This window comes from Cetorhinus maximus, chromosome 13 (assembly GCF_964194155.1).
Source record: "Cetorhinus maximus chromosome 13, sCetMax3.hap1.1, whole genome shotgun sequence".
NCBI lineage: Eukaryota > Metazoa > Chordata > Chondrichthyes > Lamniformes > Cetorhinidae > Cetorhinus > Cetorhinus maximus.
This window is the reverse complement of record NC_135891.1, coordinates 27,482,149-27,509,628: the sequence shown is the minus strand read 5'-3', so window position 1 is coordinate 27,509,628 and position 27,480 is coordinate 27,482,149. Positions and strand designations below refer to the sequence as shown.

At 43.1% G+C, this 27,480-nt stretch overlaps 1 protein-coding gene across 1 annotated transcript in view; it reads left to right on the top strand.

Annotated features, from left to right (window-relative positions):
- ccm2l (CCM2 like scaffold protein) overlaps nt 1–26,829 on the top strand; it is a 54,898-nt gene extending 28,069 nt beyond the window's left edge. The window contains exons 3-10 of the mRNA XM_078556287.1: nt 4,136–4,219; nt 5,762–5,945; nt 7,353–7,489; nt 7,585–7,720; nt 13,560–13,623; nt 13,735–13,882; nt 23,517–23,655; nt 25,790–26,829. Coding sequence (XP_078412413.1) covers nt 4,136–4,219; nt 5,762–5,945; nt 7,353–7,489; nt 7,585–7,720; nt 13,560–13,623; nt 13,735–13,882; nt 23,517–23,655; nt 25,790–26,052 — 1,155 coding nt within the window. The 3' untranslated portion in view covers nt 26,053–26,829. The remainder of the gene's footprint in view (nt 1–4,135; nt 4,220–5,761; nt 5,946–7,352; nt 7,490–7,584; nt 7,721–13,559; nt 13,624–13,734; nt 13,883–23,516; nt 23,656–25,789) is intronic.
- The last annotated feature ends 651 nt before the right edge of the window (nt 26,830–27,480 follow it).

Sequence of the window (27,480 nt, the reverse complement as noted above, 5' to 3'; positions counted from 1 at the left end):
ACTTGCCTGTGCCCTCACCTGAGTGCGTAGCGCCTCAACCTTGAAATCCAACGGGCTGCCCCTGTGAGCGCTGCACAACATTTGTGTGCACCCACCTCTGAGTTCCCCTCGAGGTTCAGCTTGCCAGGTGCACGCCTTTTAAATGCTGTGGTGAAACGCATCGATGTACAATTACTCCAACATGCTCGGATGATCCAGCGTGGTGGGATGATTCCAGTGAGCAGGGCTAATGCAGATGTAGTAAAATGACGTTCCCGACATCCAGCGGTGAGAAACACGGCCCACCATTGACGGATGGAGCAGATGATCACAAACTGGTTTCACAATGTCGTGAAACTGATTTTTGGCCTTCCCGCCATATTGTCTGCTCACGCCCACCATGATGCCCGACGGAGACAGAAATTCTGGCCAAAGTGTTTTTTTTACACAAATTGCCAAACATAACAGGATAAAAAGAGGAGATCGCATTTTGTTTTTTCTGCTGCACCCCAGTCCATAAGCCTTGCCCACACCCAGCACAAAAGTTACATGCATGAAAACTATCTAAAACTTCACCTACATTTTTTATATGACAATTAAAACATCTATACAAATATTTTTTATTCACATAGCCTTCTGATAATTGAAATGGAATCCACATAGTTCTAAATTATTATTGGAAAACTAATTTTCTTATTTTTTTAAATAAATTTTATAGTTAGATCTGTGGCAGTAAAAATAGAAAACTGTTAATTCTCTTTATGGATTAGAACACAAGTAACAACTGCACTGAGAATAACTGTTAACTGTAAACTTGACCAAATCCCACCATATTAAAATGTTACATACAACAGAAGTGATTACGAGGTACCAATCTATGGGTATATTTAATGATGCTGCTCTCATGGTATACAGTGCCATTTCCCAGGATTACATGTACTCTCAGCAAGCGAGACTTTGCACAGTAGGTTGGAATTTCCAGTATATTTTTGCACCAAGAACATGTGTAATCAGTGAATTAAGGAACTATCCACTATAACTACGCTACGTAGTTATGCTATGTCCTTGATTCCATGTTTTTTTATGCCCATCTATCAATCCTTGTGCCTAAATGCATTTTTGCTTATTGTAATGTCCAAACCCCTAGCTACACATGAATTTCCTACAATCACATTGGTTCAAAGCAGGTGTAAAATAAATCCCAGAATAACTGGCACAGCATTGATGTGGTATTTTCACCAGTTTTTAAAGTAAATATCCTCGCTGAGACCTGCAGTGTATTTTCTGTTTGTCTGAATGAATTTTTATGACATGGGTACAAGTCATATGAAAGTTTGAAAACCTTCCACAATTGCATATTCTTAAACATGCTGTACTTAATATGCATGAATGGTTGTTCGGTGACTTGAAGCATTAATTTTTATCCTTGTAAAAAGCAATACCTCGGGCACTGGTTGTGAACACTGATTTCCACTTGTTCTAATGCAAGTTAATGAGATTGGTAGGAAATATGGATGTAAATAGACATGGGCTACACCTTCCGGTCGGTGAGAGGGGGGGCGGGGCCCACTCGCCAACGTGTAAAATTATGTGGGGTGCTGTCGGACGTGTGTCCCGATGTCACCCCGCATGATTTAGACTTTCAGTTTGGCGGGCGCGCAGCTGAGTCGGCTGCGTGCACGCTGAACTGTCAATGGCCACTTAAGGCCTTTAAAAAAGCAATTAAGCTAATTAAAGAACCTGCCCATCCATCCTTAAGGTTGGCGGGCAGGTCAGGAGGCCAGGAGGCCTTTAGAGTAAACATGAAACCTCATCCACGGGTGGGACGAGGTTTCATGAGGGCTTTAAAATGTTTGTGAAAAGTTGAAATAAAAGAAATTGACATGTCCCAGCTCATGTGACAGTGTCACATGGGGGAACATGTCAGGAATTTTTTTTTCCACACTTCCACAAATTTTTAAAACTTCCAGCGATCTCCCTAAGCGCAATCCCGGTTCAGGGAATACCCCCCCACCCGGACAGGGAGCGCACAGCGCTTCCAAGCGGACATCATGTTGGGCGGGCTTTAATTAGCCCACCCACATCAAATGGCGGCGTGCCCCTGATCAGGGCACCGATCAGGAACCCTCCTGCCCTCGCCCGCGCCCGATCCCGCACATCTCCCCCGACGGAGGAAAACTGTTGCCCATGGGCAGAATGGACACACAAATGGGTGTAATTTTGCAACCCCCTCAGAAAACACCCTCACAGAAAATTCCACTCTAGAATGGGCACCACCACTGAACTGACACACTAATTTTCAAATTTAGTTGACGGTCATGAACCATTTCAGTCTCAGAATATACACCACTTCCTGGGCCTCTAACTGCATTACTATGATCACTCCCAGGTTTATCATTTTCCGCATTTAATGACTCTGTCATATAAATCTTTAAAGTTATGATAAAAACTAAATCTTTATTCATGACCATTTTCCTGATCATGTGATCAATGATGTTTCTTATCTGTGTGGCATTCTGTGGATACTGGTCACATCAGCTATAATTTCACCAGATTAGATTAAGGGGAAAAATAATCAGATTCACACCTGGATAACATAATTCTATATTTTACAGTATATCTTGGACCATTCCAGCGATTGCAACGTGTCACCTTGGCTGATGATATATTGGAAACTTGATGTTTTGTTTTGTTATTGAGAAACCAAAGTGAAATACCAAAGCCAAGGTAAAACTCATGGAGGTAAAGAGTTTCAGCTCGGGGCCCCTGAGAAAGAACACATTAAGGTAGGATGCAGGGAGGATGAACATGCAGGACAGCACATTTGGAGCTCAGGAGGAACAGAGAGAAAAGTTCAGCAGAGCATTGACCAAAGATATTGATAAAATAGGGAGATAGTAGAAAGATGGTGACACAGGTTGGAGACAAGGGGCAAAAGAAGGAGCATGTCTCAGTTGTAGGCACGATGGATCAGATTTTAACATAATGCCAGCGGGTGGGATGGTTTTTGAATGGATTAAAATCGGGTCTGATTACTTTGGTATAAATAATCATTGAATAAGATGAGGTATAACTTTCCAAGATTTTCTTTCAGAACGAATTTAAATTTTGACTTATGCGTGGGCTTTCATGCAACGCAGATCAGAGCGCAGCACCCAAAAATTAACACTTTTATTGGCTCTACGGCCAGTATTTTCCGGCCTTGCCGTGGTGGAACCTTCAGCAGGGGATGCGGCGGGCCAGCCAAAAGCCCACTGACTTTCAGCGGGACCAGACGATCCCGGCAGTGGGCGGAGCCAGAAAATCCCACCCTATGGAAAAGAATGGATAGTCCTTTGGTGTATGCCGACATATTGGTGCTGATGATCTGTTCTGTGAGAATAGTCTTGGTCCAAGATTAGTTTAACATCACACAGAGAAAAACTCCAGTTGTGATCTGCATATGTCCTTTAGTCTATTGCACTTCAATACTAGTGTGAAATAATCTGGTTTTGCACCAGTGTTGCTGTTACAATGTAAATACGGCCTGAATCTACAATCAAGGCCCAACCTGACACAGCAACAAGGTTTCAGAGTCTTCTCAGGCTTTAGCAGCTAATTTACAATTCAACTTTAGCATTGATGTGTAGTGGTTTCTGTAAACTTCTGCAGTGTAAATTTACCCATATTATTCTCCTTTTCCTATAGGCATGTGGATTTCCACCTGCATTTGATTAAATTAAAATGTATTATTGCATTAGAATTGTCTGAATCTAGTATTTATTTTAAACATCCAGTATTGTTGCCAACAATAATCTCTAGCCTATTTGTTCCTTAGAAAAATTTCCATCTTATGTGCCCCCTACCCCCACCTCTGAATTAAACTATATTTGTATAAATAATGGATTGATCTGCATTGTCACCTCTCAGTGTTTAAGGAGCAACTTGGTTTAAGACTGTAATTTCACTGAGACAGACAGGGTTTGATTTAATTCCATTAATCTAATCTGGACTTGAACTGAAGATGCAACAGTAAAAGAACTTTAGCCAAACATTGTGTGAGTCAGTTCCCCATAAGGATATTCCGATAGGCTCGTTAAAGAATCCAGTAATTTTATACAACCAGGGGCCAAGTTTCACCAGCTCCCTCCTTTAAGTTGTCTTTCTTTTTCTCCAGTTTTTAGGTCACTTGACGTGGGTTTCATGCTCTTTAAATCCAGCAAGCAGAGCTGAAGTGCTGCAGCTTTTGGATACAGCAAGGGTAAGGGACAAATACTAGAGAATATTCTGAGCAGTTTATATCATAAAGGGCTAACAAATATAAATAGTTCACTCAATTCTGCTTAAGAACAAGTTGATTGTTGGATGCAGAAAGAGGGCCCCACAAATGACATAACCAAACAATCTGGTCTAGTGATGTTGGTTGAAGGTAAAATGTTGACTAGTATATTGGGAGAACTCCCATCCTCTTCTTTATGGAGCATCATGGAGTTTTAATGTTCACCCAAGAGAGCAGATGGAGCCTCGCTTTTACATTTCATCCAAAAGACCTGGGGCTGAATTTAATGGCTGTGCAAGGGCCCAGTCCACCAGCTGGAAAATTGGGGGCAACCCTGCCATTTTACGGAAGCCCCAGTCAATCAGAGGGCTGGCAGCTCTTCGGTCCCTGTAGTGCCACCAAGAACGGTGGTCACTGCTAGTACTGCAGCAGGCCTCAGAATAGCAACATGGAAGTGGCTCCCAGTGTGCAGGCAAGTTGGTCGCGCTCACTGGGGACATTCAAACAGGCTACGGTGAGGTGGAGTGGGGGGTGCTTGTGGAGGAAAGGGGGGCTTTTTCAGCGGGGGCAGCCCTTTCCACCAGGTGAGGGGGGCCTCCATAAACCACACTGGAGGAGCCCCCCGAGCCTTCAGGGAGGCCAACAGCTTTTACTGGATGGTCTCCCCAGTTGGAGTATAGCCCCACCCCATGACAGGAGAGACACTTAATAGCCATTAATTTGTCACTTAAGGGCAATTGGCCTCCGGGTGGGAATGCCCTCCTTATCCTCCTCCCCCTCTAGCATAATCAAGGAGAAGTCGAAAAGGCGAAAGGCACTCTACTACCTGCCTTCCCTCCTGATTCTATGGCTGCTACCCCCAAGTCCACTCCTCGAATAGTGGTAATTAAATTCCGCCCATGGCTTCAGACAAAGCAGCACTCTCTCAGTACTGCAGTGAAGTGTCAGCCTAGATTAGGCAGGTGCTCAAATCCTTGAGAGCTCAAGTCCTGAAGCTAGGCAAGTAAAATTGATTAAATATTTGAATATAGCACATTATTATATATTCACTTTTGCATTTCAATATGACTTAAATTTTAAATTGAGGCTACATGAAAAATTTATGACATCATTGAGATAATATTGTCACTTAAGGAATGCCAGACCCTACCAGTCCCTGTTTGAATCAAATTGATTTAAATGAAACTATATAGTTAGAATTATTAATGTTAACCAATTTTTTTATATACATTTTGATTTGAAGAAGAGATTCCAGGTCATAGATCTTTTGATGAATAATTTACCAAAGTAAAGTGGTTTATTTCGTCAGTTCAAAAGTCAGTTCATATTTCAGAATGTTAATATTGTAATTTACAGAAATTGTTATCTCCGCTTGAATAGAATTTGATTGAGATAATTTGTTTCTTTTATAAACTCAAAGAATTTGGTTGTTAAGTAGATTTTATGTAAAATAATAGGTTTAAACAAAAGAAGATAGAAAGTAATTAAGAATAATTGAAATATACAGAATCCTACCTTTGACAGCAACAGAAGCAGCTGCCTTTGCAAACGACTGCAGAGCAGGATACCATTCTGAGTTTGTCTGCACGCTGCCTTCTCTTGACCTGGAGGGACAATGAAGAGCTGATTCTGAGAATCCCAACCCACGAGATTGCTGCTGTGTCTTATGTCAGGGATGATGCACTGCATCTACTCATTCTGAAGACAGGTATATTCATTTACATCAAAACATTCAGTGCAAGTCGGCAACAGTTTTCTAAGATCTTGATCAGAATCACCACTATCAGTTCAGAAGGAGTCCTGTAAGACTCCAACCATTTATGTCTTAAATATGTTAATAAAATTTCAGAATTATGTGTGTCTAAAAAAAAATGTTTGCGAGTGAAGTGGCGTTGCCATGGCCAGAATACGTTTTCTTCTCAAACATTGGGTGGTGTAGTGGGTTAGACACTGGTCTGAAGGACTTGGGTGGCCTAGACTCATGGGATAAGAGCCTCTTCCATTTTTGGGCTATAAAAGTCCTATGTGAAAATAAATTTTGGTGATTTCACAATACAAAAACTGCCCATTATTTCGCACTAATTGGCAATAACATTCAGAGAGACCTCAAGATGTTTGGTCTGGGAAAAACATACACCATATAGGCATGTTTTCTTCTGAAGTTGTAGTTGAGGCAGTATTGGCGCAGAATTTATCCCATTTCTAGGTGGGCTATACCTGACCTCCAGCTACTTTGGATAGCTGAAATGCAAATTGTTCCATTCCCCAGCACTGATCACTTTGATTATTATTACTTTTTTAAAAATCTTGCTTCTAACAAATGTTCATAACACAAAACTTTAAAAGCTGTCATGCCTTTGAAATTTGCTCATTGGATAAAAAAATTGGTTTAAATAACACTTACTTGTTAAGTAACCAGTCAAATATCCAAATCAATGCTGCCAATACAATTCATGGAAGCTAAATTGTATTATGTAAATGTGATGTTAATTAATATGGTCCAGACAATTAAGCCATGTCTGCACTTAATTTAGGTGCTTCATGCAGAATGTAATTCAATAACCTTTTTTATTAGCATGTGTATAAAGTATGCTGTTCCCCACGTAACATGGATTTTTATACAACTCAACAACATTTCAGTGCAAATCACATACTGTACCATCTTTGCAATTCAAGTTACATTATAGAACCATGTTTCCTTCACTCCACACTATTGCACTTGATGTCATAGCAAAATAAACTTGCTGGAAGTATCTTTAAATTTCCCCTGCAGGTGTGCGATATAGCAAAACACAGACTGCATATGTTTCATGGACATAACACATCTCAAGGTTAAAATGACATTAATAAATCGCTTGAGTTTTCCTCCAATAGTTGAAAACATTATCTCAATCCCTTGGCGTGCACTGCTTAGCAACACACACAATGCTTTCATCTTACCCAATGAATATTAAAGAAAACAAATTGCTTTTCATGCACCCTTCATTTCATTCACCAGATTTTCTTTCCTGTTCACACTTTATCTTTGCAGTCCCTTTACCTATTTTAATATTATAGGATTGTCTGTAATTTCTATCTGGTTGCATGAATATTACAACTATTTATCTCACATTAGGTCTTGGAGTGGCTGCTGTAGCTGCTGGTGGCAGTTTGGAACGTAGACAAACAACAGGAACTTTGTCTGATCCGCAGGAAGCTGTGCCCAATTCAGAAACGGACTGCAACCTAGTGATACTTGCAGTGGACAGCAGAGTGAGCTGTTCTTGTTGTACTAAGAATGAAAATTTTGAGATCGATTTTCACAGACGCGTGGCAAAATTAATAATCTTAATTTGTTTTGGAACTAGGATTCAGCCGAAGAATATTGTGCCCTCATCTGTCAGGTATTTCGAATCATTTATGGAGATCAGACAATAGACTGTGTGGATCGAGCAGGACTCCACTATACATCCACACCAGACAGACGGTGGTTAATGGAGAGAAGTATGTTTCAGGATGAAAACAGTCATATAGCCATCAAAGGCTTGTATCAAATATATTTGTTCAGTGCTGTTGACAGTAGAATCTGGTAACAATCCTAACATTAACAGTGTTGCCATCAAGTAAAAAACATTATTGACAATTTCTATAGTGTTTGCAGAGATGTATGCATGACTATTAAAATAATTTGTCACTTCTAAAGACATAAGGGATACTTGCCTTTATTAGCCAAGGCATAGAATACAAGAGCAGGGAGGTTATGCTGGAACTGTATAAAACGCAGGTTAGGCCACAACTGGAGTATTGCGTGCAGTTCTGGACACCACATTATAGGAAGGATGTGATTGCACTGGAGAGGGTGCAGAGGAGATTTACAGGATGCTGGCTGGGCTGGAAGGTCTGAGCTATGAGGAAAGATTGGCTAGGCTAGGGTTGTTTTCCTTGGAGCAGCGAAGTTGAGAGGGGACCTGAGAAAGGTGTATAAGATTATGAGGGGCATAGATAGGGTGGATAGGAAGGCACTTTTTCCATTAGTAGAGGGGTCAATAACCAGGAGGCATAGATTTAAGGTAGGAGCTAGAAGGCTAAGAGGGGAGTTGAGGAGAATTTTTTTCACCCAGAAGGTGGTGGGAATCTGGAACTCACTGCCTGAAAGTGTGGTTGAGTCAGAAACTCTCGTAACATTTAAGAAGTATTTGGATATTCACTTGCTTTGCCGTAGCCTCCAGGGCTCTGGGCTAAGCACTGGAAAATGGGATTAGTGTAGTCAGATCTTTGTTGACCGGCGCAGACACGATGGGCCAAATGGCCTCCTTCTGTGCTGTAAACGTCTATGAGTTTCTAAATCTCAAACCACTTATTTTCTAATGAACTCCATTTTAATAATAGCAGTACCTCTCAAATTCTCAGCCTACCTGTACAGTCCTGTAGTTTAACACTGCTGGAATGCACAGATCTGCATACACACACACACACACTCACTCACTCACTCTTCCCCAAGCACACACACATACACTCAATCTCCTCAACACACACACTCTCACCCTCTCGCAGCACCAGCCCCCGCCACCCCCCCACCCACACACACACTTCCCACACTCACTCACTCTCTCTCCCCAAGACACGCACACACTTACTCCCATCCAAACACACAAACACACACTCACTCACTCTTCCCCAAACGCACACACACACACACACACATACACACACAATCTCCCCAACAAACACGCACCCACTCTCTCCCAGCACCAACCCTCACTCCCACACACACACTCTCTCTCCCACACACATTCACACACACTTACTCACACACTCTCTCCCGCACACACGCATACACACGGTAAAGATTACAGCTTGGCAAAGTTAATTTGTGACAGGATCAACTGCAAATGCCTAGTAATTCTATTTGTTAACAGTGATTTTGAAACACAGAGAACCATGGATTGCAGATAACAGTGACTACATTTCAAAAGTCCTTAACTGATTGTAAAGTACTTTGCAACGTCCTGAGTTTGTGAAAAGTGCTAGATGAGAGTAAAATAGGTATTGTGCAATAACAAACATCGTGCCTGATCATCTTTTCAATAGAAGTCACACATTTCTACCCAAATAAAAGTCCTTTCTTTCTTTTAAATCAGGGGTGGGGAACCTTTTTCTTATTACAGGCCATTCTCATATAGGCAAAATCAGTCGCGGGCCACACACATAAAAATCAACCTAATTTAGTATTTTAGAGAGAATACCGAAACATTCAACTTGCCCGCTGTTTTAATGCAAAGGCTGAATTTGAATGTTATATTGGTAAATATTATTACAGTAATTTAGCTGGCGCTTTTATCCAAATCAAATTCACAATGATGATAATAAATGCTATTTTGAAGTAGCTACTGACACAGGTCCATATTTTTAGAAATGTTGCTGCGGGCCGGATGAAATTGAGCAATGGGCTGGATCCAGCCCACGAGCCATAGGTTCCCCGCCCTGTATTAAATCATTTGATTCAAGGCATCAGATAGTGATAAGCATTTTGAAACATCTTTGAGACCCATGGAATTGTGTTTGATATCTCTTCATGATGCTGTAAATCACTTTGCAGTTTTGTGTGTTTCTGCATGTGTGTTTCTGCGTGTGCGTGTTTCCGTGTGCATGTATGTTTCTGAACTGGCCATTTCCAAAAGCATCCCTACTTGCCACAAATCAGGTAAGAAGCAGTTTGGACAAATGTCAGGTGAATGCAAAAGATCCCAAAGCATCGCTTTGAAGAACGCCAGGGGATTTATCTGTCAATCAACATGACAACAAAGCAGATTATCTGGTCATTATCACATTGCTATTTATCACATTGCTAGAATAGTATAAAAATGATATAACATAACTGCATAGACAATTTCAGGGTCACCCTAGATACAGGGGATGAAAAACAAGTCCCTGTGACCCCTTCCTCAAAATACAAATGACCCACAATTGCAAATCTGGCAGAATACAACGACAGAAATTGAATCCTGGTCCCAAGCTTGTTTTACTGCGTTACAATTGGGCTGTTTCTCTTTAAAAAAAAGTGATGCAAGCATTTAATTCAATTCAAAATTTTAGATGTATTAAAAAATAACAGACACAAGTCTATTTGAATATTCATGCTTCCTTTATGAATGTTAACTGTAAATTTGGCTGCCAGGCTATTATTTATTTTACATGAATGAATTGGACCATCGTGTATTTGTGTTCTAGTATAGCTACAAGTTTTATGGACAATCTCTTACTTAGACTGTGGAGAAAATAGATTTTTTTTATCTTGGTTCACTAGTAAACAGGAAAGTTTAAAATTTTAAAAATGCATTGGGCAGAATTTTGCCCTTGGTGGGCATGCGGGCCCCACTAGCTTGGCGGTGGGCGGACAGCCGACCCCCGCCGCCGAAACGGGGCCCGCTGCCATTTTGAGTAGACAGGCCAATTAAGGCCCGCTCAGCGGCCTGCCCGACAGGAAGTGTTATGCACTTCCTGTGCAGGGGTGGGGAGGGAATCCCCAGCTGTTAAAGTGCGCTCGTTCGCCCATGCGCACTGCTCCCTGAGACTAAGTGCTGTCTCAGGGGGATTAGTGACAGTGCACAAAACTTAAAAAATAGAAAAATAAAAATATTATTAACATGTCCCCCTCATGTGACAATGTCACACAAGATGGGACATGTTAATAAAAAGGACATAAACTTTATTAAACTTTTTAAAAACGGACATGAAACCGCATCCCGCCAGTGGATGAGGTCTCATTTATTATCAGGAGCCCGCTGGGGCTCCTGGCCTGCCCACCAGTCTTAAGGTTGGATGGGCAGGTCTTTAATTATCTTAATTAGCCTGTCAATGGCCTTAATTGGCCATTGACAGGTCGGTGGGCGGACAGCTGCTTTCGCTGTCTGCCCGCCTTTCTAAAAATTTAAAGGGACCGGGATGACGTCGGGGGTTCCTTCCGACGTCATCCCGCGTCATTTTCCCGTCGGTGAGCGGGCCCCGCCCCCAAATCGCCGACAGGAAAATTCTGGCCATTGAATTTCTTTATCCGAGTGATTAGAAGTGAGTTGTAGGAAGTCTTGTGATGCAATGAGCAGCGTCCCTGCCTCTGAGTCAGAAGCTCCGGGTTTGAATCCCACCCCAGGACTTGATGACCAAGGAAGGCACTTTTGTGTCCTGGCTAGACAAGTTAATTATCAACCTGCAAACCCTTCCCATGCATGCCAATGGCAGGGGGTAAGAGTGGGAGAAATTCTGGTCAGTCACGTGATGGAAAGAGAGTTGGGGGCTCTATCATCGCTCTCCATATCTCCTGACACGACGTGCATGTAAAAGTGCATGTTGGACTCCCTGAGTGATATAGAACACACACAATTCAAGTCAGTTGCACGGAAATTAAGTTATAAGCTGCAAATAGCATAAATTGTATTTTATCTTCAGCTTAAATTTTATTATAGCGCCATGTTGTGGTATACCCAACTCCTGTAGATATTAAATAATGTGTTAGTAAATCTTCCTGAATCCAAGTTTTACTGCACGTATTGGTAAAATAACAACAAATTGTTCTGAAACAAGTGAAGTATACCTTAGTAATGTGCATTCCTGTTAAAAAGGCACTATGATATTGATCTGTCGTTTCACTGGTATTTTACAAATAGGAGTGCAGGAGTTTTATTGGTTTAAAATAACCTTAAAATAGTGGAATAAGGGAAAAACAGTCTTAACATTGTGTATTAGACTGGGCAAAGGGAGGAGGGAGAGGTATGTATACAACAATCACAGTTTGGGACACAGGTTGACATTGTGTCTGTAGTGTGTGTTTGTGATTTGTCAGCCCTGTATCTGGGCTGCAGAGTAGGTTGTTTGGTTTCATAATGGATGACCTGCTTCTTGCAGGGAATTATTGATGTTCCTCTCACAATGGCTGTTTCTTTGTTGGCGATATATTGATATGCAAAGCCTTAGAAAACATCATAAACTAATAACTTGCCTCTTCCACACAATTATGCCAGTTAAGAAACAAATGATTATGAACAGGGATAAGGGATCAGATGAAAAAATTAGATTCAAAATAATTACATTTAGAAAAATATTTAGCTGCATTTGTTACTTTCTCTATGAAAGGGGAAACCATGAAAGAGAAGGAATTCAATTTTAAAAATTTTAAAATCATCCATCACACAATAAACTTCAATAATAATAATAAAAACATAAAATGCTGGAAAAACTGAGCAGACCTGGTAGCACCTGTGGAGAGAGAAACAGAATTAACGTTTCGCGTTTGTATGACTCTTCTTCAGAGTTAAAGGGAAGTAGAAATGCGATGGCTGTTATGCTAAGATAAAAGCAAAAAACTGCAGATGCTGGAAACCCAAAACAAAAATAAAAATACCTGGAAAAACTCAGCAGGTCTGACAGCATCTGCGGAGAGGAGCACAGTTAACGTTTCGAGTCCGTATGACTCTTCAACAGAACTAAGGAAAAATAGAAAAGAGGTGAAATATAAGCTGGTTAAAGGGAGGGTGGGACAAGTAGAGCTGGATAGAGGGCCAGTGATAGGTGGAGATAGCCAAAAGATGTCATAGACAAAAGGACAAAGAGGTGTTGAAGGTAAAGACAGTGCTGATAGTGGCATAAAGGTAAGACAGCAGAAGGTGTTAATAGCAGAACAAGGGTCAGCACTCTGAAAGCAAAACATAAAACCAAGTGACAGATTGCCCTGTGGGGGGAGGGGGCTGGGGGTTTGGGGAAAAAGGATTAAAAATGAACAAATAAATAAAATAATAAATGAAATTTTAAAATATAAAATAAATAAATAAAAATTGGATTTTAAAAAGGGGTCAAGATGGAGGAGAGAGTTCATGGTCTGAAATTGCTGAACTCAATGTTCAAAGTCTGGAAGACTGTGAGGTGCCTAATCGGAAGATGAGGTGCTGTTCCTCCAGTTTGTGTTGGGCTTCACCGGAACATTGCAGCAGGCCAAGGATGGACATGTGGGCATGAGAGCAGGGTGGTGCATTGAAATGGCAAGCGACCCTAAAGTCTGGGTCATGCTTGCGGACTGAGCGAAGGTGTTCCACAAAGTAGTCACCCAGTCTGCGTTTAGTCTCCCCAATGTAGAGGAGACTGCATTGGGAGCAGCGAATGCAGTAGACCATATTGAAGGAGGTGCAAGCAAAGTGCAGAAAACTTCCTTTGTGTAAAATGTCAATGTCAGAAATATATACTTGATTAATTACAATGTTCAGTTATAACTAATTTTCCTAATCGTGTGAAGCACTGTAGCTCTTTCTCATTTTCCATTCTGCTAACAGTGTCCTTTTCACTGATTCTTCAGGTGACAGCAGCCAAACTGCTCAGACATATGGCTATGAAGCAGATTTTAGCTGCTGCAGTTCTTTGTAAGTAATCTTGATTCTGGAAGTGTGTTTTGAACAACACTTGAATAATAGGCATAGAGCTTCCCTATTTTAATCTGCTTTGTTTCAAGTGCCTTTTTTTTCTGAGCACAGCGATGGATCACAGGACATATTTGATCCTTACTGCAGTGGCAGCTCTTCACCTTCATACCGAGAATCACAATTCAGCCAAGGCACAGCTGGCAGTGAGAGTGACCAGAGTAGCACTGGTGCTGATCTGCTGCAGGATTATATGACAACTGTAAGTAAATATTGTGTGCATCGTAAGTGAGACATTTCCATTTATATTCATCAAAAGTGACAGTATCGATTTTACACTGATTGAAGTGCAGAAATGTTCAGCCTTTCTTTCTCACCTTGTTCTAATTGCTTTATTTAGTCTACTGTACCAGTAACAGAGGTTACTCAAATATAGCAGCATCACTTCCAAAGCAAAGCTTTTGAATTGGTGAATTGCAGTTATTTTTTATTCTACTGTACCCTTGCTCCTCCTGTCTTGAAGTAGATCCCTGGTGCAATAATCCTTAAAATGTCAGTCTTCCTGCTTATCATTAGGTAATGAGCATTGGCAGGCTTATTCAACAGCAGGTGTCATCACAGTTGAATCTAGCCCTGTCTTCATCCAAAGCTTCTACACCCTCACAACACATAGAAAAGAATTGTTGAATGTGAGCATGATCAGGAATCTTGGTTGTTTTTCACCTTCCCATTCCTGAGGCCAAGTGTTGATCTGCGTCACCCACCTTGGTTGAGGTTAACCAACTGAGCAAAAATCATTCATTCATTCAGGATCTTCCTGGCATTTATGCCCAGTGTTAGACCTCATTGCACGCCGATCCATTGAGCCAAACAGGAGATTGAATATATCGTCAAAACAACTATACGCTAGCTTATTGCATTTCCCTCTTTGAACAGCACTCCTAGTAACTGGTCACAAGAGTGCCATTCACAGATCTCCGACAAACCTTCAGCCTGACACTTCACAATATACTTCACAATGGTTTCTTCTGTACTTGGTAGCTTCATTATTTTGCTTCACAAAACACATGCCTCAAACTGTGCTCGGGGTGGAATTTTCCCGTCTCACCAGTGGCGGGTTTCACGGCGGGCGGGAGTGGAAAAATCAGAGCGAGGCCAAAAGTCGGATTCCCACTGGCGGAAAGACAAGTTGGAGTTATCCCCTCGCCACTTTCATGGTGGGATGATGGCGGGTCTGCTTTCCCGCTGATCCACGTCAGGCATGCCATTTGCATGCATTAGCATGTCATGAATACTCATTAAAAATGCAACTTGCCAGAATCACACTCCGCCTCCCAATTATGTGCCACACGAGTGGGAAATTAGACCGGGCTACATCACGACCAGATATAAATGATGTGCAACAGTCCACCCTCACTTCACTTGTGACTTCCAGGTGAGTGCAACATTCAAAGCCTAGCTACAACAGCAATGGCAGTGTTAGCCCACACTGGCGGGTGTGTATGGTAGGGCTGCTCACCGTGGTTGCCTCGGTTGTTGAGCTGGGCTGCTCACCGTGGTTGCTGCTTTACTCTGGCAGGAAAGCATTGTGTGCTGTGAGCCTCAGGCAGGGCTGCACTCTAAAACAGAAACCAGCATGGCTAGTGGGGTGGGGGGAAGCGGGGGTGTGGGGGGGCAGAGGAGATGACAGAGACATAATGGTGAAGGCAGTTTGGGAGGGTTGGAGGGGGAGGGTGCAATGGCAGGCAGAGGGAAGATTGGGGCTGGGGAAGCTGGAGCCTGACATGGGACAGTAGAACGCAGACAAGGAGGGGGAGGGATGGGTGGTTGATGGGATTTTATTTGCATGAAAGGGACGCAATGCACACAGACTCTAGAGTCTGGGGGGTGGAGGGGGTGTTGGGCTAGTGTGGCACGATGGGTTGCACAGAGACTCATGGAGTGGGGGTGTGCTGGTGGGGGAGGTGGTGGTGGTGAAGAGAAATAGTCTTGTGGTCATTCGCTGAGCAGCCAGAGAGCTGAGTGAAATACAGTCATAACCCCTGGACTGATGCTAAGAGGTCAGGGTGAGAAATTAAAGGCAGTCCTGAGGTTCTGTGGGCCATTCTACCAGGATAAGCATCGCACGCACGTTGTGTTCTCGCTCCAGGGAGGAGCAAGGCGTGTGTGCTCAATGAGGATCAGGCACAGCTTGGTGTGCAGGGATTGTTCATAGTCTCACAGCCAGTGGTGATGAGGGTGCCTGGCTTGGTACTAGGCTACAGATAGGATGGCCATGGTCAGGGGAGGTATCTGCAGCCTGGAAAAGGGGGGAATATAATGGACAGGTACTCGAAACTCTCTTGGGCAGAATGGGGGTGGGGGTCACCTCTGTATGTGACCATGTACACAGCCTCAAGATGGGGAGGGATGAGATCCACATGGGGCATGGGGACGTCAACAGTGATGGGTTCGGGGGGAGGGCTGGAATGTCCACCACAACAACAATGGGATCCCGGGTTACTGGGGGAGGCTGGAGAATCACCAGATGGAGTTTAACCCGCACATCGTGAGGTTCCAGGAAGATCGGGGGGACCCGAACTGTGACAGAGGGAGGGTCGAAGCTGGCCTCGAAATAAAAATGCAGCACCACATCATGTGAACCCAAAATTATGATGCAGTTTAAGGTCAAAACTGAAAAAGAATCTGCAAGGGAGTTGGCTGAGGCAGCGTGGGAGGAGCTCACGACTAGACCCGGGAGCCCCAACAGGGGGCACCCTCACACTGCTTAGAGTAACAACGTGAAACTGGGGTCTGAGCTGATAGGACTAAGGAACAGTTTGTTGAGAAGGTGCAAGTGAAGCCATTGGCATTTGGAGCACTTTAACGTGACACTGCAGGAGTCATTGGGTTCACAATGAAGTTGATCAATTTGAGCATTAACAGGGAAGAATGTGAGAATGGAAGATTCAGCCAACCATGAAGGGAGCACAGCTGCTGGATATCTGCAAGATGATCAATGAATGCCTCTAAGGTGCTTCCCCCAGTTGGCATGGCTAACGGGTCAAAGGGCATCCAGTCACATGGACTGGGAGGACATTCTCTGCCAAGGCCCCTAAAGGTCATCGCCACTTTCAATTGTTTTGCCAGTGGGTCGATCCAGGATCCATAGGGGACCTATATGGCATCTCACAGTCCTTAACACATAAATATATCAGGGAGATGACGGATGCCCTTTACAGTAAGGCTCATCATCATGTACAGTTCACACTGGATGCAGTTAGCCAGGCTGCTAGATTCCTGGGTTTTGTGGCAATCTCTGGCTTCTCTAGAGTACAGGGTGCAATCGATTACACACATGTGGCTTTGAGAGCTCCATGCAGCAGACCCTGATGTTCATCAACAGAAAACGTTCAACTGGTGTGCAACATTTGTGCCAGGTACCCTGGGCATTCCCATGACTCAGACATCCTGTGACACTCCCACGGTTTCAAAGGGCTGCAGTGCTTACAAGGCTGGTTGCTTGGTGATGAGGGCTGCCTGGCCAAACACTGGCGTCATCCTCAAAGTGCCTCAGAGGAAAGATACAACATGGTACATAGCTCAATAAGATCCATCAAGGAGCAGATTGTTGGCATCCTGAGGATGTGCTTCCAATGATTGGACCACTCAGCTAGGACTCTGCAATTCTCTCCAGAGAGAGCGCCCCGCATAGTCCTGGTCTGTTGCACCCTGCACAACCTGGTGCTTCAAAGGGGAGATCACTTGCCAGAAGGAGACATGGAGGAGGTGAGAGCCCATCAAACGTTGAAGACCTGGAAGGGCAGGAACCTGAAGAGGGTGATGACGGAGAGCTTCCACGTGACGATGTAATCAAAGCTGCAAGAGTGGAAGACGTGCCTGTGACACATTCATAGCCATGAGGTTCCAGGAGGGATAAAATGCAGGCAAGGGCACCCTAGCGGATTTCCCCTGCCCCTTAGTGGCATGCCGATGACCTGAAAGGCCTTTACAACCGTTAACATCGAGAGCCAGGTCAGCATTGGGCCTTGGACATCCAATCCTCATGTTGCACCAGGCCCTAATCTTTGGAAAAGGTCAGCAGCCAAAGCTGTTTGTAGCCGCTCTGGGAAGTGAAAGACAGCAGCCAGCTCAAAGCCTGTGTCAAATGGACTTGATGCAGCTGTGGCCTCCAGAATGAGACACTTCTTGCCGCTACAGAGATGCACATATAGCTGGAGAGACCATCATGGCTGCAGGTCTTGTGCTTTGGCACAAACATTGAAGGCAGCCATTTGATGATGAGTAGTAGCTCTCCAATACAATTGAGCACACATAACTCCATGGTGTCTTTTAGTGAATATTACTTCCTAACACAATTTGCAGTCACTTTCAATAAAGAGGTTGACACATCTCCCTGTCATTACACCAGGGGTCATTAACTTATGAGTAACTTAAATGAGTCAGCTGGACATCACAGGAATCACCTCACAAAGGGAGGTGATCATGGATGGAAGCTTGGGTCACCCTCGCTATAAGCAGCCACATAGGTACATATGCACAATGCATTCAAATGACGAGACCATTGTCATGAACAGCAAATGTATTTACAAAGGTGCATCAGTAAACACTCTTGATCCAAAATTGATACCAAGGTTTCTTAATGTTTTTAACCCTACCGCTATGTCTTAGTGCATCCCTGACATCTGCAGTGGAGGTGGAGGCAGCCTGCTGACTGCTACACCTTATTGTCTTTGATGACTTTGGCGGGCAACCTCTGGAGGGCTGAGGCCTGCAGGGCCCCAGCCTGCTTTGGGTCTCCTGCTGTGAGGTAGGTGCACCCTCCTCAGCCTGTGCAGCTGGAGGTGATGGGGTCACGGCAGAGGGGATTGGGATCGGCTGGACTCACAGAGTCACCTCAGTGGATGGCTGTCCAACTGCTAGCCCTCCTCCCTGTGAGTGCTTGAGGGCCTCTGATTCCATGAGGAGAAGGGGCATCTGGAGGGAGGTCGAGGTGTCCCTCACCCGCCCTCGCCTAGCCACTGATGGACCCCACCAATACCTGGCTTTGGGCTTTGAGCTCCCTGTGTCTGACAACATGACTACTCGCATTTTGAGTGAATACACAGGTGAATTGAGGTTTGCTGCTTCACGGACAAAGAAATGCTGACAAAACTGAAACATAGCCAATGCAATGTAATATTGACAACATCAACCCAATAGGTTTCAGGGTGGGGACAGGAGAGAGGGCGACATGCAATTCAAACCACTCACAAATGTTTAAACATCGCCCACAATCTAATGCAATCTACAGAAAGTTGAGTTTCATTTGATTATTTAGAAAATGTAACTTGTTTTTATATCTATAAACATGTCAATCATGACTAAAATAGTCATAACTCAATGTTGCTGAACTCCAGGGTTGTCTGCAAGAATTAAAGATTAACTTTCAGGACGCTGCTGCTACCAATCCAGGAGGAGAATCATCGGTGGCATTAAACAAGATTGTGTGTTTTTATTTTTGTTAAAAAAATCTTCAAACACTTTGTGTTTATTTATAAACCCAAATAGCGATGAAGTGAAGTCCCAAGCGCAAATCCAGCAGAATCTACTGGACCAAGGTCTCCAAGGCATTCGCCTCCCTTCCCGTGGAAGCCTCAAGGTGCTCGTATGTCAAAGCCATGACATGAGACAGAACGCAAATGGACTCCTCCATTTTTTGTTCCAGTCTGTTCACTGTCTGTCACAACTCTGCCTGATGTACCATCACCTGTCTTCGCATCTTCAGCATGTCCGCTTCCAGTGGCTCATCATCTGACTCTGACTCAGTGGGTGCCTGTTCTCCCAGCAGTCCTCCAAGTAGAGACCTGGGCTGTCACTGCCTCCAACTGATGTGGAGACGTATCAGTGAGGTCTCCAGAAACTAGCTCCTAGCCTAATCTAGAACTATGACCCACTGGCCTGTGTGTCTCTGCGCTGTTGGAGGGTGCAGATGAATGCAGTGACAGATCTTTTTCAGATGGCTCCTCAGCGTCCTCCTCTGAGGTGGCCTGGGCGCTGGAGCTTATGTTGCCCATGCTGGTCTGTCTGGATTTGCTGCTGCTTGTAAGGGAGAGAAGATAGATTTAGTTCATTAACAGACTGAATACAACATTGCATGTCACTGACTGAGAGTGCCAGGATGTGAACAACTCGTGGAGGGTTCATTCATACTGGCTTGCTGGGAGAGGCCGATCTCATCGTCACCACAGGAGCAATCTCTATCCTCCCCTGCCAACTCGATGGCATCCTCCGCTAATCTGGAGAGCTCCAGTGTGTCGACCGTCCCTCCTCCAGTCTGGGGTCTCTCCCTCTTGTTGTGGGCAAGCTTGGCCTGCATGAAGGCAAATGGATGGGATGAAGTAAGAAGGAATGGAGAAGAGGTTGGGGAGCATGCATGCCTCCTGTATGTGCTGAGCCCTCCCCAATAAGAGCTGAAGATGATGCTTGTGCAGGATGATAAATGAGATGATGTTGAATAGGCTTTAAATGCTGATATTTCCCCACTAATATTGTGTGAGATCCCTGAGTTCTGGGACGCTTTGACTGCATGATGCCATTATGAGAGTGTGAGTTTGGGGTGAGCTGAACATTGACTTATCCTGGCGGTGCGAATGAGATCACTCATCCTCTTCCTGTACTGGATGACATTTCTCTGGCGGTTGCCCACAGAGCTGACCTCCTTCATGACTGCCTCCCAGGATACCGAGGTGAGGCTGGTGGACCTCCTGGATCCATCCCTGGGAAAAAGAACCTCCAGGTGCTGGCCAACACCTCTAATTCAAGCCTCCAGGGAGCCGTGGCTAAAGCTTGGCGCACTCTTATTGTTCCTTGGGGCCATCTCAGGAACTTCAATTGCACACAGCTGGGCTACAGAGAGTAAATTGTGTGTTCGGATGGTGTTTAAATATGGCGCCAGGGGCTTCAACCCAATGAGTTGACGGTGGGTGGACGAGTCAGTGCCTAGCCTGCCATGTGATTCAGCGAGCAGCTTGCTTATGCACAATTAATGAGGTTTCACGCAGAAGATTGAGCATGAGAACCCACCCTGCCAATCAGTGGGAAACTTGCCACTAATCCCGCACGCCACAGCACTTAGTCTCCAGAGCAAAAAATTTCGCCCATACAAAATTCAGCTATATACTTAACTAATTAATTGTGGTGACATATTTGTATTCCAGCAGAGCAAAAGATTTTTGACCGACTTGTGTATATTATTACTAGTCTTGTGGCCCTGAAATCAGGATATTGTCTGTTTTTCAAGTACTAATTGGCCTCCTAATCTTAGGGTACAGTAAGTAGGAGCACATGTTCATAACAAGCCAAAATATTGTTGCCCGCCATATTGGTAAAGGCCAAAATATTAGGGTGAAGTGCTCATGCCTGAAGCAGGCATTAGATGCTTTGCATGCACTAATAAAGGACCTAATGCTTATTTGAGGCACCCACTGCAAAATTAGTTTGCTCTGAGGCAGCCAGAAACTTGGGAAAACAAGGCCGATGAGGGAACATAGATATAAGATTGGCCATTACAAATTTAATACAGAGAGTAGGAGAAACCTTGTTATACAGAGGGAGGCGAGACTCTGGATTCCACTACCAATGTTAGTGATTGAAGCATTAACAGTGTCAACTTTCAAGAATAATTTAGATAACTAATTGATTGAAGGTAAAAGGACATAGGAACACTGTGGCACATGGGATTTAGGGCTACTACTCATGTGGAGTGAAAACACCAATATGAACCAGTTGGGCCCTACAATGGGACTTAGGCATCCCTGAGTCAGGAGGGGAAAACTGTTGTAATATACCTTTAAGGGATAGCAGCATGATATCATGAGAAGGGAAGTGTGTCATGCAGTCCTGTCTTAGTTTCACTTTTGCTTTAGAGCAGAGCACACGCACACACATGCACACACTCTGCTGCTGGTGTCTTCAAGCTTTCTACCTATGTATAAATGTTCTTGTGGGCCTATTCTATTAAATGAATCCACAGCTTGTTTACACAATCCCTTACGAACAATTGGTGTTTATATCAGTATAACAACATGACAATTTCTGACCTCATTTAGAAATGACACAAGGTAAGGACAGGATTGGTCATGGCTCTGATGCCTTATGCATTTGAATAGCCTGTCAGTACTCATTGTCTAGGGTCACATATTGATAATAGCCAGTGACTGAGGTAATGGAGGATGTCTGGTGCCTGTTGAACTGTATGTCCAGCAGAAGTCAATACCTTTAGGAGGGAAGAGAATTCATTACCTTTATATTATAATAAATGCTTATCTTACAGTCCCTTGTCCACTTCTGATTTGCTCTACAGACTACTTGCTATTATTGAGATTTGCTGTCCTTATTCTCCACCTTCTCAAACCTATAATTTAGTCCAATCTCTGCTCTGCCTTCGCACTACTGGAGTTTTCTCCCCTAGTTTAAATCATACACCCGTGATCTGAGTATTATATTTAAAATCTGCCCTTGTATAAAGATCCTGTGGTAGGAAGGGATTGTGAAGCAAGCCAGTTCTTTATTACCAGGGATATATACCACCATTGCTCTTGTGTTGTAAATGAAACAGAGCACAAATGTAATACCATTTGTTAAACAGACATTTTATTGCACAGATGAGCTTTTGAAACCTCAAAGGCCTCTTCTGTAACTGATGTACTACTTACCCTGAGCAAGCTATGAAGTAAATTTATACCACTGTCAGCAGAGTATGACAAAACCATTCTAATGTAGTGGTTTATAAAAATAATACTTTATCTGCCAAAAAGAATGTCAATACAGTCTGGAGACCATGAAATGCTGTACAGAATTACAGGGCAACATTTCACAGGGATAACATTGCACAAGACAGCGGTATATCTTTCACTTAAGTGAGCTTTGGATTAGTTCCAGGTGAAATTTCTTTGGTTTTCACTGGATCTGTAATGCAAGAGAATGCCTACATCATGATGAGAGGTTGGAAACTCTGCCTTCTCAATATAATTGACCCCAAAAACACAATCAACAGAATCCACAAGTGAGGAAAACTCCTTTTTGGTTACAATGTTGATGTATGGGGAACTTCAATTAAAAAATATATAATACGTACCAGACAGCAAACTTCAGCAGGGGATGGGTGGTGGGTGAGGGTGGGAGGTGGAGGGCGGAGGGTTAGGATCAACAAACCTTATAACTGGGCAGAGGGGAATAGGAATATTTTTTTTAAATGTCTTGTTTTCGGCACATGGACAGAGATCCCAATCAACGTTTGGATAAACCTTGTTGAGTTCAGCCATGGATAATTGTTCCACACCCAACAGTTTGGGAGAGTTTAGTTCATCAACGGAGGCAATATTAATAGCTTTTCCCTATATATAAAAGAACCCCCAATGTCTTTCATTTGCTCTTCTCAGTGCTTCTTTTCTTCTTTGAGCAGATAAACATGTTGAAATGTTTCTATCTGTGACTGTATCTTTCACAGTACAGGATGTTCTACTTATTGGTCGATATTTCTGACCTGAACAAAGAATGTAGGCAGTCAAATTAAGAGTTGTATATCTGAAATGCTGGGGATCATTTTTTTTTAAAAAAGGCCCACACTTGTTTGAGAATTATCATTGTTGTAGGGATTTATTAATCCTTCTGAATATTATTATGTAAAACCTATGTTATCCAATTAAAAGTTTCCCAAACATCTGCAGAAGTTGGAAGGTTTTAAATTCCATCCGTCAAATGTTCACTTCTTGTTAATGATATTTTCAGGGTAATTTAAATGATATCAGCATATGTGCCACAGATAGCAGTAAAATATAGCTATCAAAACCCATGTGATGAGTCATAGAGCTTTTGACTGAGATTATTGTGCTTATCTTTTGGGCTTTTTATAGCTGAGAACAAAGTTGTCAGCACAAGAAATTCAGCAGTTTGCTTTGCTGCTCCGTGAGTATCGAACTGGCGCTTCAGTTGAAGATTACTGTGCAGAACTCCTTCACCTTTATGGAGAAAAACGGAAGTTCCTTCTTTTAGGTAAAAGCTTGTTTTTGTGGATGTCACAGCTGGTGAACTCAATCTTAGACTGAAGTAGACTAGTGAAAGATTCCTCTTCTGACTGAATAAATCATTTTAAAATGTATTTTAAATGTAGGATGGACACAAAGTGATGGTTCAGCAGTAAAACAGGATGCTCAGGCCAGAATAAATTAGCAATATGGCACGTAGGAACAAGTGATTAGAATTTGGGGTTGTATCTAGCATTTTGTATCTGTTATCAAAATTGTCACTTGCATCGTCTTACATAAACCAACTCAATTAAAAATGTCCAGCCACACTTCAGTCTCCAGTAGGAATAAAGCATAGCATCAGTTAAGCCCATGTCATTCTTAATAGAACACTTTTGATGTAATAATTTAATGCATTACTTCTACACAGTCAAAGATAAGAACTAATCAACACAAACAGGACAGTAACATAGTTTTGCAATTAGAACAGCACAACATTAACTGTGTTCAATTTAGCACCATGTAACTAATTGCTCATGCTTTTTCAATATGCATTCCCAGTAGGTGGAATTCCTCATTAAAGGAGATGGTGGCATAGTGGTCATGTCACTGGGCTAGTAATCCAGAGGCCCAGGTTGATGTTCTGGGCCATGGGTTGAAATCCCACCACAGCAGCTGGTGGAATTTAATTCAATTAATAAAATCTGGAACTGAAAGCTAGGCTCACTGATTGTTGTAAAAACCTACTTTGTTCACTGATGTCCTGTAGGGAAGGAAAGCTACCATCCTTATCTGATCTGGCCTACATGTGACTCCAAACCCACAGCAATGTGGTTGACTCGTAACTGTCCTCTGAAATGGCCTAGCAAGCCATTCAGTTCAAGGGCAATTGGGATGGGCAACAAATGCTGACCTTGCCAATGACACCCATTACCAGTGTACACTAGAAAAATGTCTCCTCAGTAACTTTCAGATCTAAATACCAGTTCTTGTTTCTATGCTAAGGCATTTGTGTAACTTTGTTAGTGATAATAAAGAACAAAGGAGGATAGAGTATACATGCTGTGATTATAAGATTGTTTCTGTGTTCTAAATTGAAATGATGCACTTCTGACTGGTTTAATGTATTTTAAGAGGTAATTTCTCAGTGATCACTTAACAAAAATCTATTGGCTAACCAGCACGATGGAAAAATCATTATGATATTGCTTCAGAGTTTCTCTTTACTCTGGATTTTAATCTGGCCCTTTTTGGAGGGGGAAGGAAGGTAATGAGCTTCTTGATTTCTGCATCTATTACATTAAATTGAACCTGAAAAGCTGTTGGTGGTCTATGATCTTCACATTTGACCAAAATTGATTATAGTATTGCTAACGGAGTTTGCACAAGCATTTTATATTAGCATATGGGACAGAGTCAGGTCTTTGGAACTAAAGCCAATTAGGTCCATGGCAGGAAGGCCCATGTATGGCCCATGGATGGCCAATCCAATGTTTGCTTTCTGAATTAATGCCCAATGCCTTATTCTGCCACCACTGGTATTAACCCAGTGGCAGTTGTGGGGGGCTTGCCATGCAGAGAGCATAACAAGCAAATCCGTGCAGGGTTGCCTGCTTGCTTCCGGGGGGCGGGGTGGGGGAGGGCGGGGAGGGTGCAGGGTTGTCCCTTGTTCAAAGGCACTCAGTGCCTGATCAAGCGACCTAGCATTGGGAAGGGAGAGGGCGAGGGTGCACAGAAAGCCACCGCCTGCGTATCCTCCTCCCCTGAGACTCCCCTCCCATCATCATTCACCTATGGCCTGGGATCCAGCGACAATCCTTGGCCTTGAGTGGATGGCATAGTGGCAGCGGCTACCACCTCTCCAGTGGCTCTGCAGTTCAATACAGCTGCCAGCCTCTGATTGGCTGGCAGCGCTTGGCAGGCAGGGCTTCTACCCCCTGGATCCTTGATTTCAGGGAAGGCCCACTGCTCTCCAGTTAAATGTCCCATTGGCACTCAATGTGGCCTTCTCTAAATGAGGGGACGTGGGGCTCCTGCCAGCTCTCCAGCCAGCGGGCCAGATCCCTGTTCCCTCCATTATATCCAGCCCAATGTTTCAATATTTGTAGCTTTCTTCAGGGAAAATTTTAAGTTAACTAATTTATGTCTCATTCTTAACTTAGGAATGCGGGCCTTCATACCTGATAAAGACACAAGCTATTTTGAGAGCTTCTTAGAAACCATTGGAATTAAAGATGGAAGAGGGATATTGACAGACAGTTTTGGAAGAATCAAGAGAAGCATGAGTAATACATCAGCATCTGCTGTCAGAAGTTATGACAGCTGGTCTGTGCCTTCAGAATCAGATACCTTTGAAAGAATGATTTCAAATATTACACATGACATAGAAGCTTTAGGATGTGATGCCGAAGATGATTTACTGTGAGCAACATAACAATGTTCTATCACTGTGTTTAACTAATTGATCACAGAATTGCTACAGTGCAGAAGGAAGCCATCCTCCTCACAGTTCACAACGTTTTCAAATTTCATATCTGCAAATTTTGAGATTGTGCCCTGTACACCAAGGTCAAGGTCATTAATATATATATATATATATATCAGGAAAAGGAAGGGTCCCAACACCAATTCCTGCGGAACTCCACTACTAACATTCCTCCAGTCCAAAAAACACACATTAGCCACTACTTTCTGTTTCCTGTCACTCAGCCAATTTTATATCCATGTTGCTACTGTCCCTTTTATTCCATGAGCTATAACTTTGTTCACAAGTCTATTGTGTGGCACTGTATCAAATGCTTTTGCAAGTCCTTTTACACCATATCAACAGCATTACACTCATCAACCCTTGTTGTTATCTCCTCAAAAAACTCCAGCAAGTTAGTTAAACATGATTTTCCCTTAACAAATCTATGCTTACTTTCCTTAATTAAGCTGAATTTGTTCATGTGACAATTAATTTTGTCTCAAGTTATTGCTTCTAGAAGTTTACCACCACTGAAGTTGAACTCACTGGCCTGTAGTTGCTGGGCTTATCTTTACTTGATTTTTTTGAACAAGGGTGTAACATTTGTAATTCTCCAGTCCTCTGGCACCACCCCTGAATCTAAAGCAGACTGTAAAATAATGGCCAGTGCCTCCAGAATTTCCAGTCTCACTTCCCTCAGTATTTTTGGATGCACCTTATCTGCTCCTGGTGCCTCATCAACTTTAAGTACATACTTCTTCCTTATTAATTTTAAATCCTTCAAGTGTTTGAATTACCTCCTCTTTCACCATGACCTACCCAGCATCTTCTTCCTTGGTAAAGACAGATGCAAACTATTCATTTAATACCTCAGCTAGGCCGCCTGCCTTCAAAATCCCCTTTTTTATTATTTATTCACTCATGGAATGTTTGCGTTGCTGGCTAGGCCAGCATTTATTGCCCATCTCAAATTACCCGTGAGAAGGTGGAGGTCAGCTGCCTTCTTGAACCGCTGCAGTCAGCGTGGTGTAGGTACAGCCACAGTGCTGTTAGGGAGGGAGTTCCAGGATTTTGATCCAGCGACAGTGAAGGAATGGCAATATATTTCCAAGTCAGGATGGTGTGTGGCTTGGAGGGGAACATCCAGGTGGTGGTGTTCCCATGTGTCTGCTGCCCTTGTCCTTCCAGATGGTACTGGCTGTGGGTTTGGAAGGTGCTGTCTAAGGAGGCTTGATTTGTTCCTTTTAGGTCCCTAATCAACCCTACTCCTCCTTTTACCACCCTTTTAATATTTATATGCCAATCAAACACTTTGGGGTTCTGTTTTATATTAGCTGCCAGTCTCTTCATACTCTCTCTTTCTTCTCTTATTTGCTCTTTCACTTC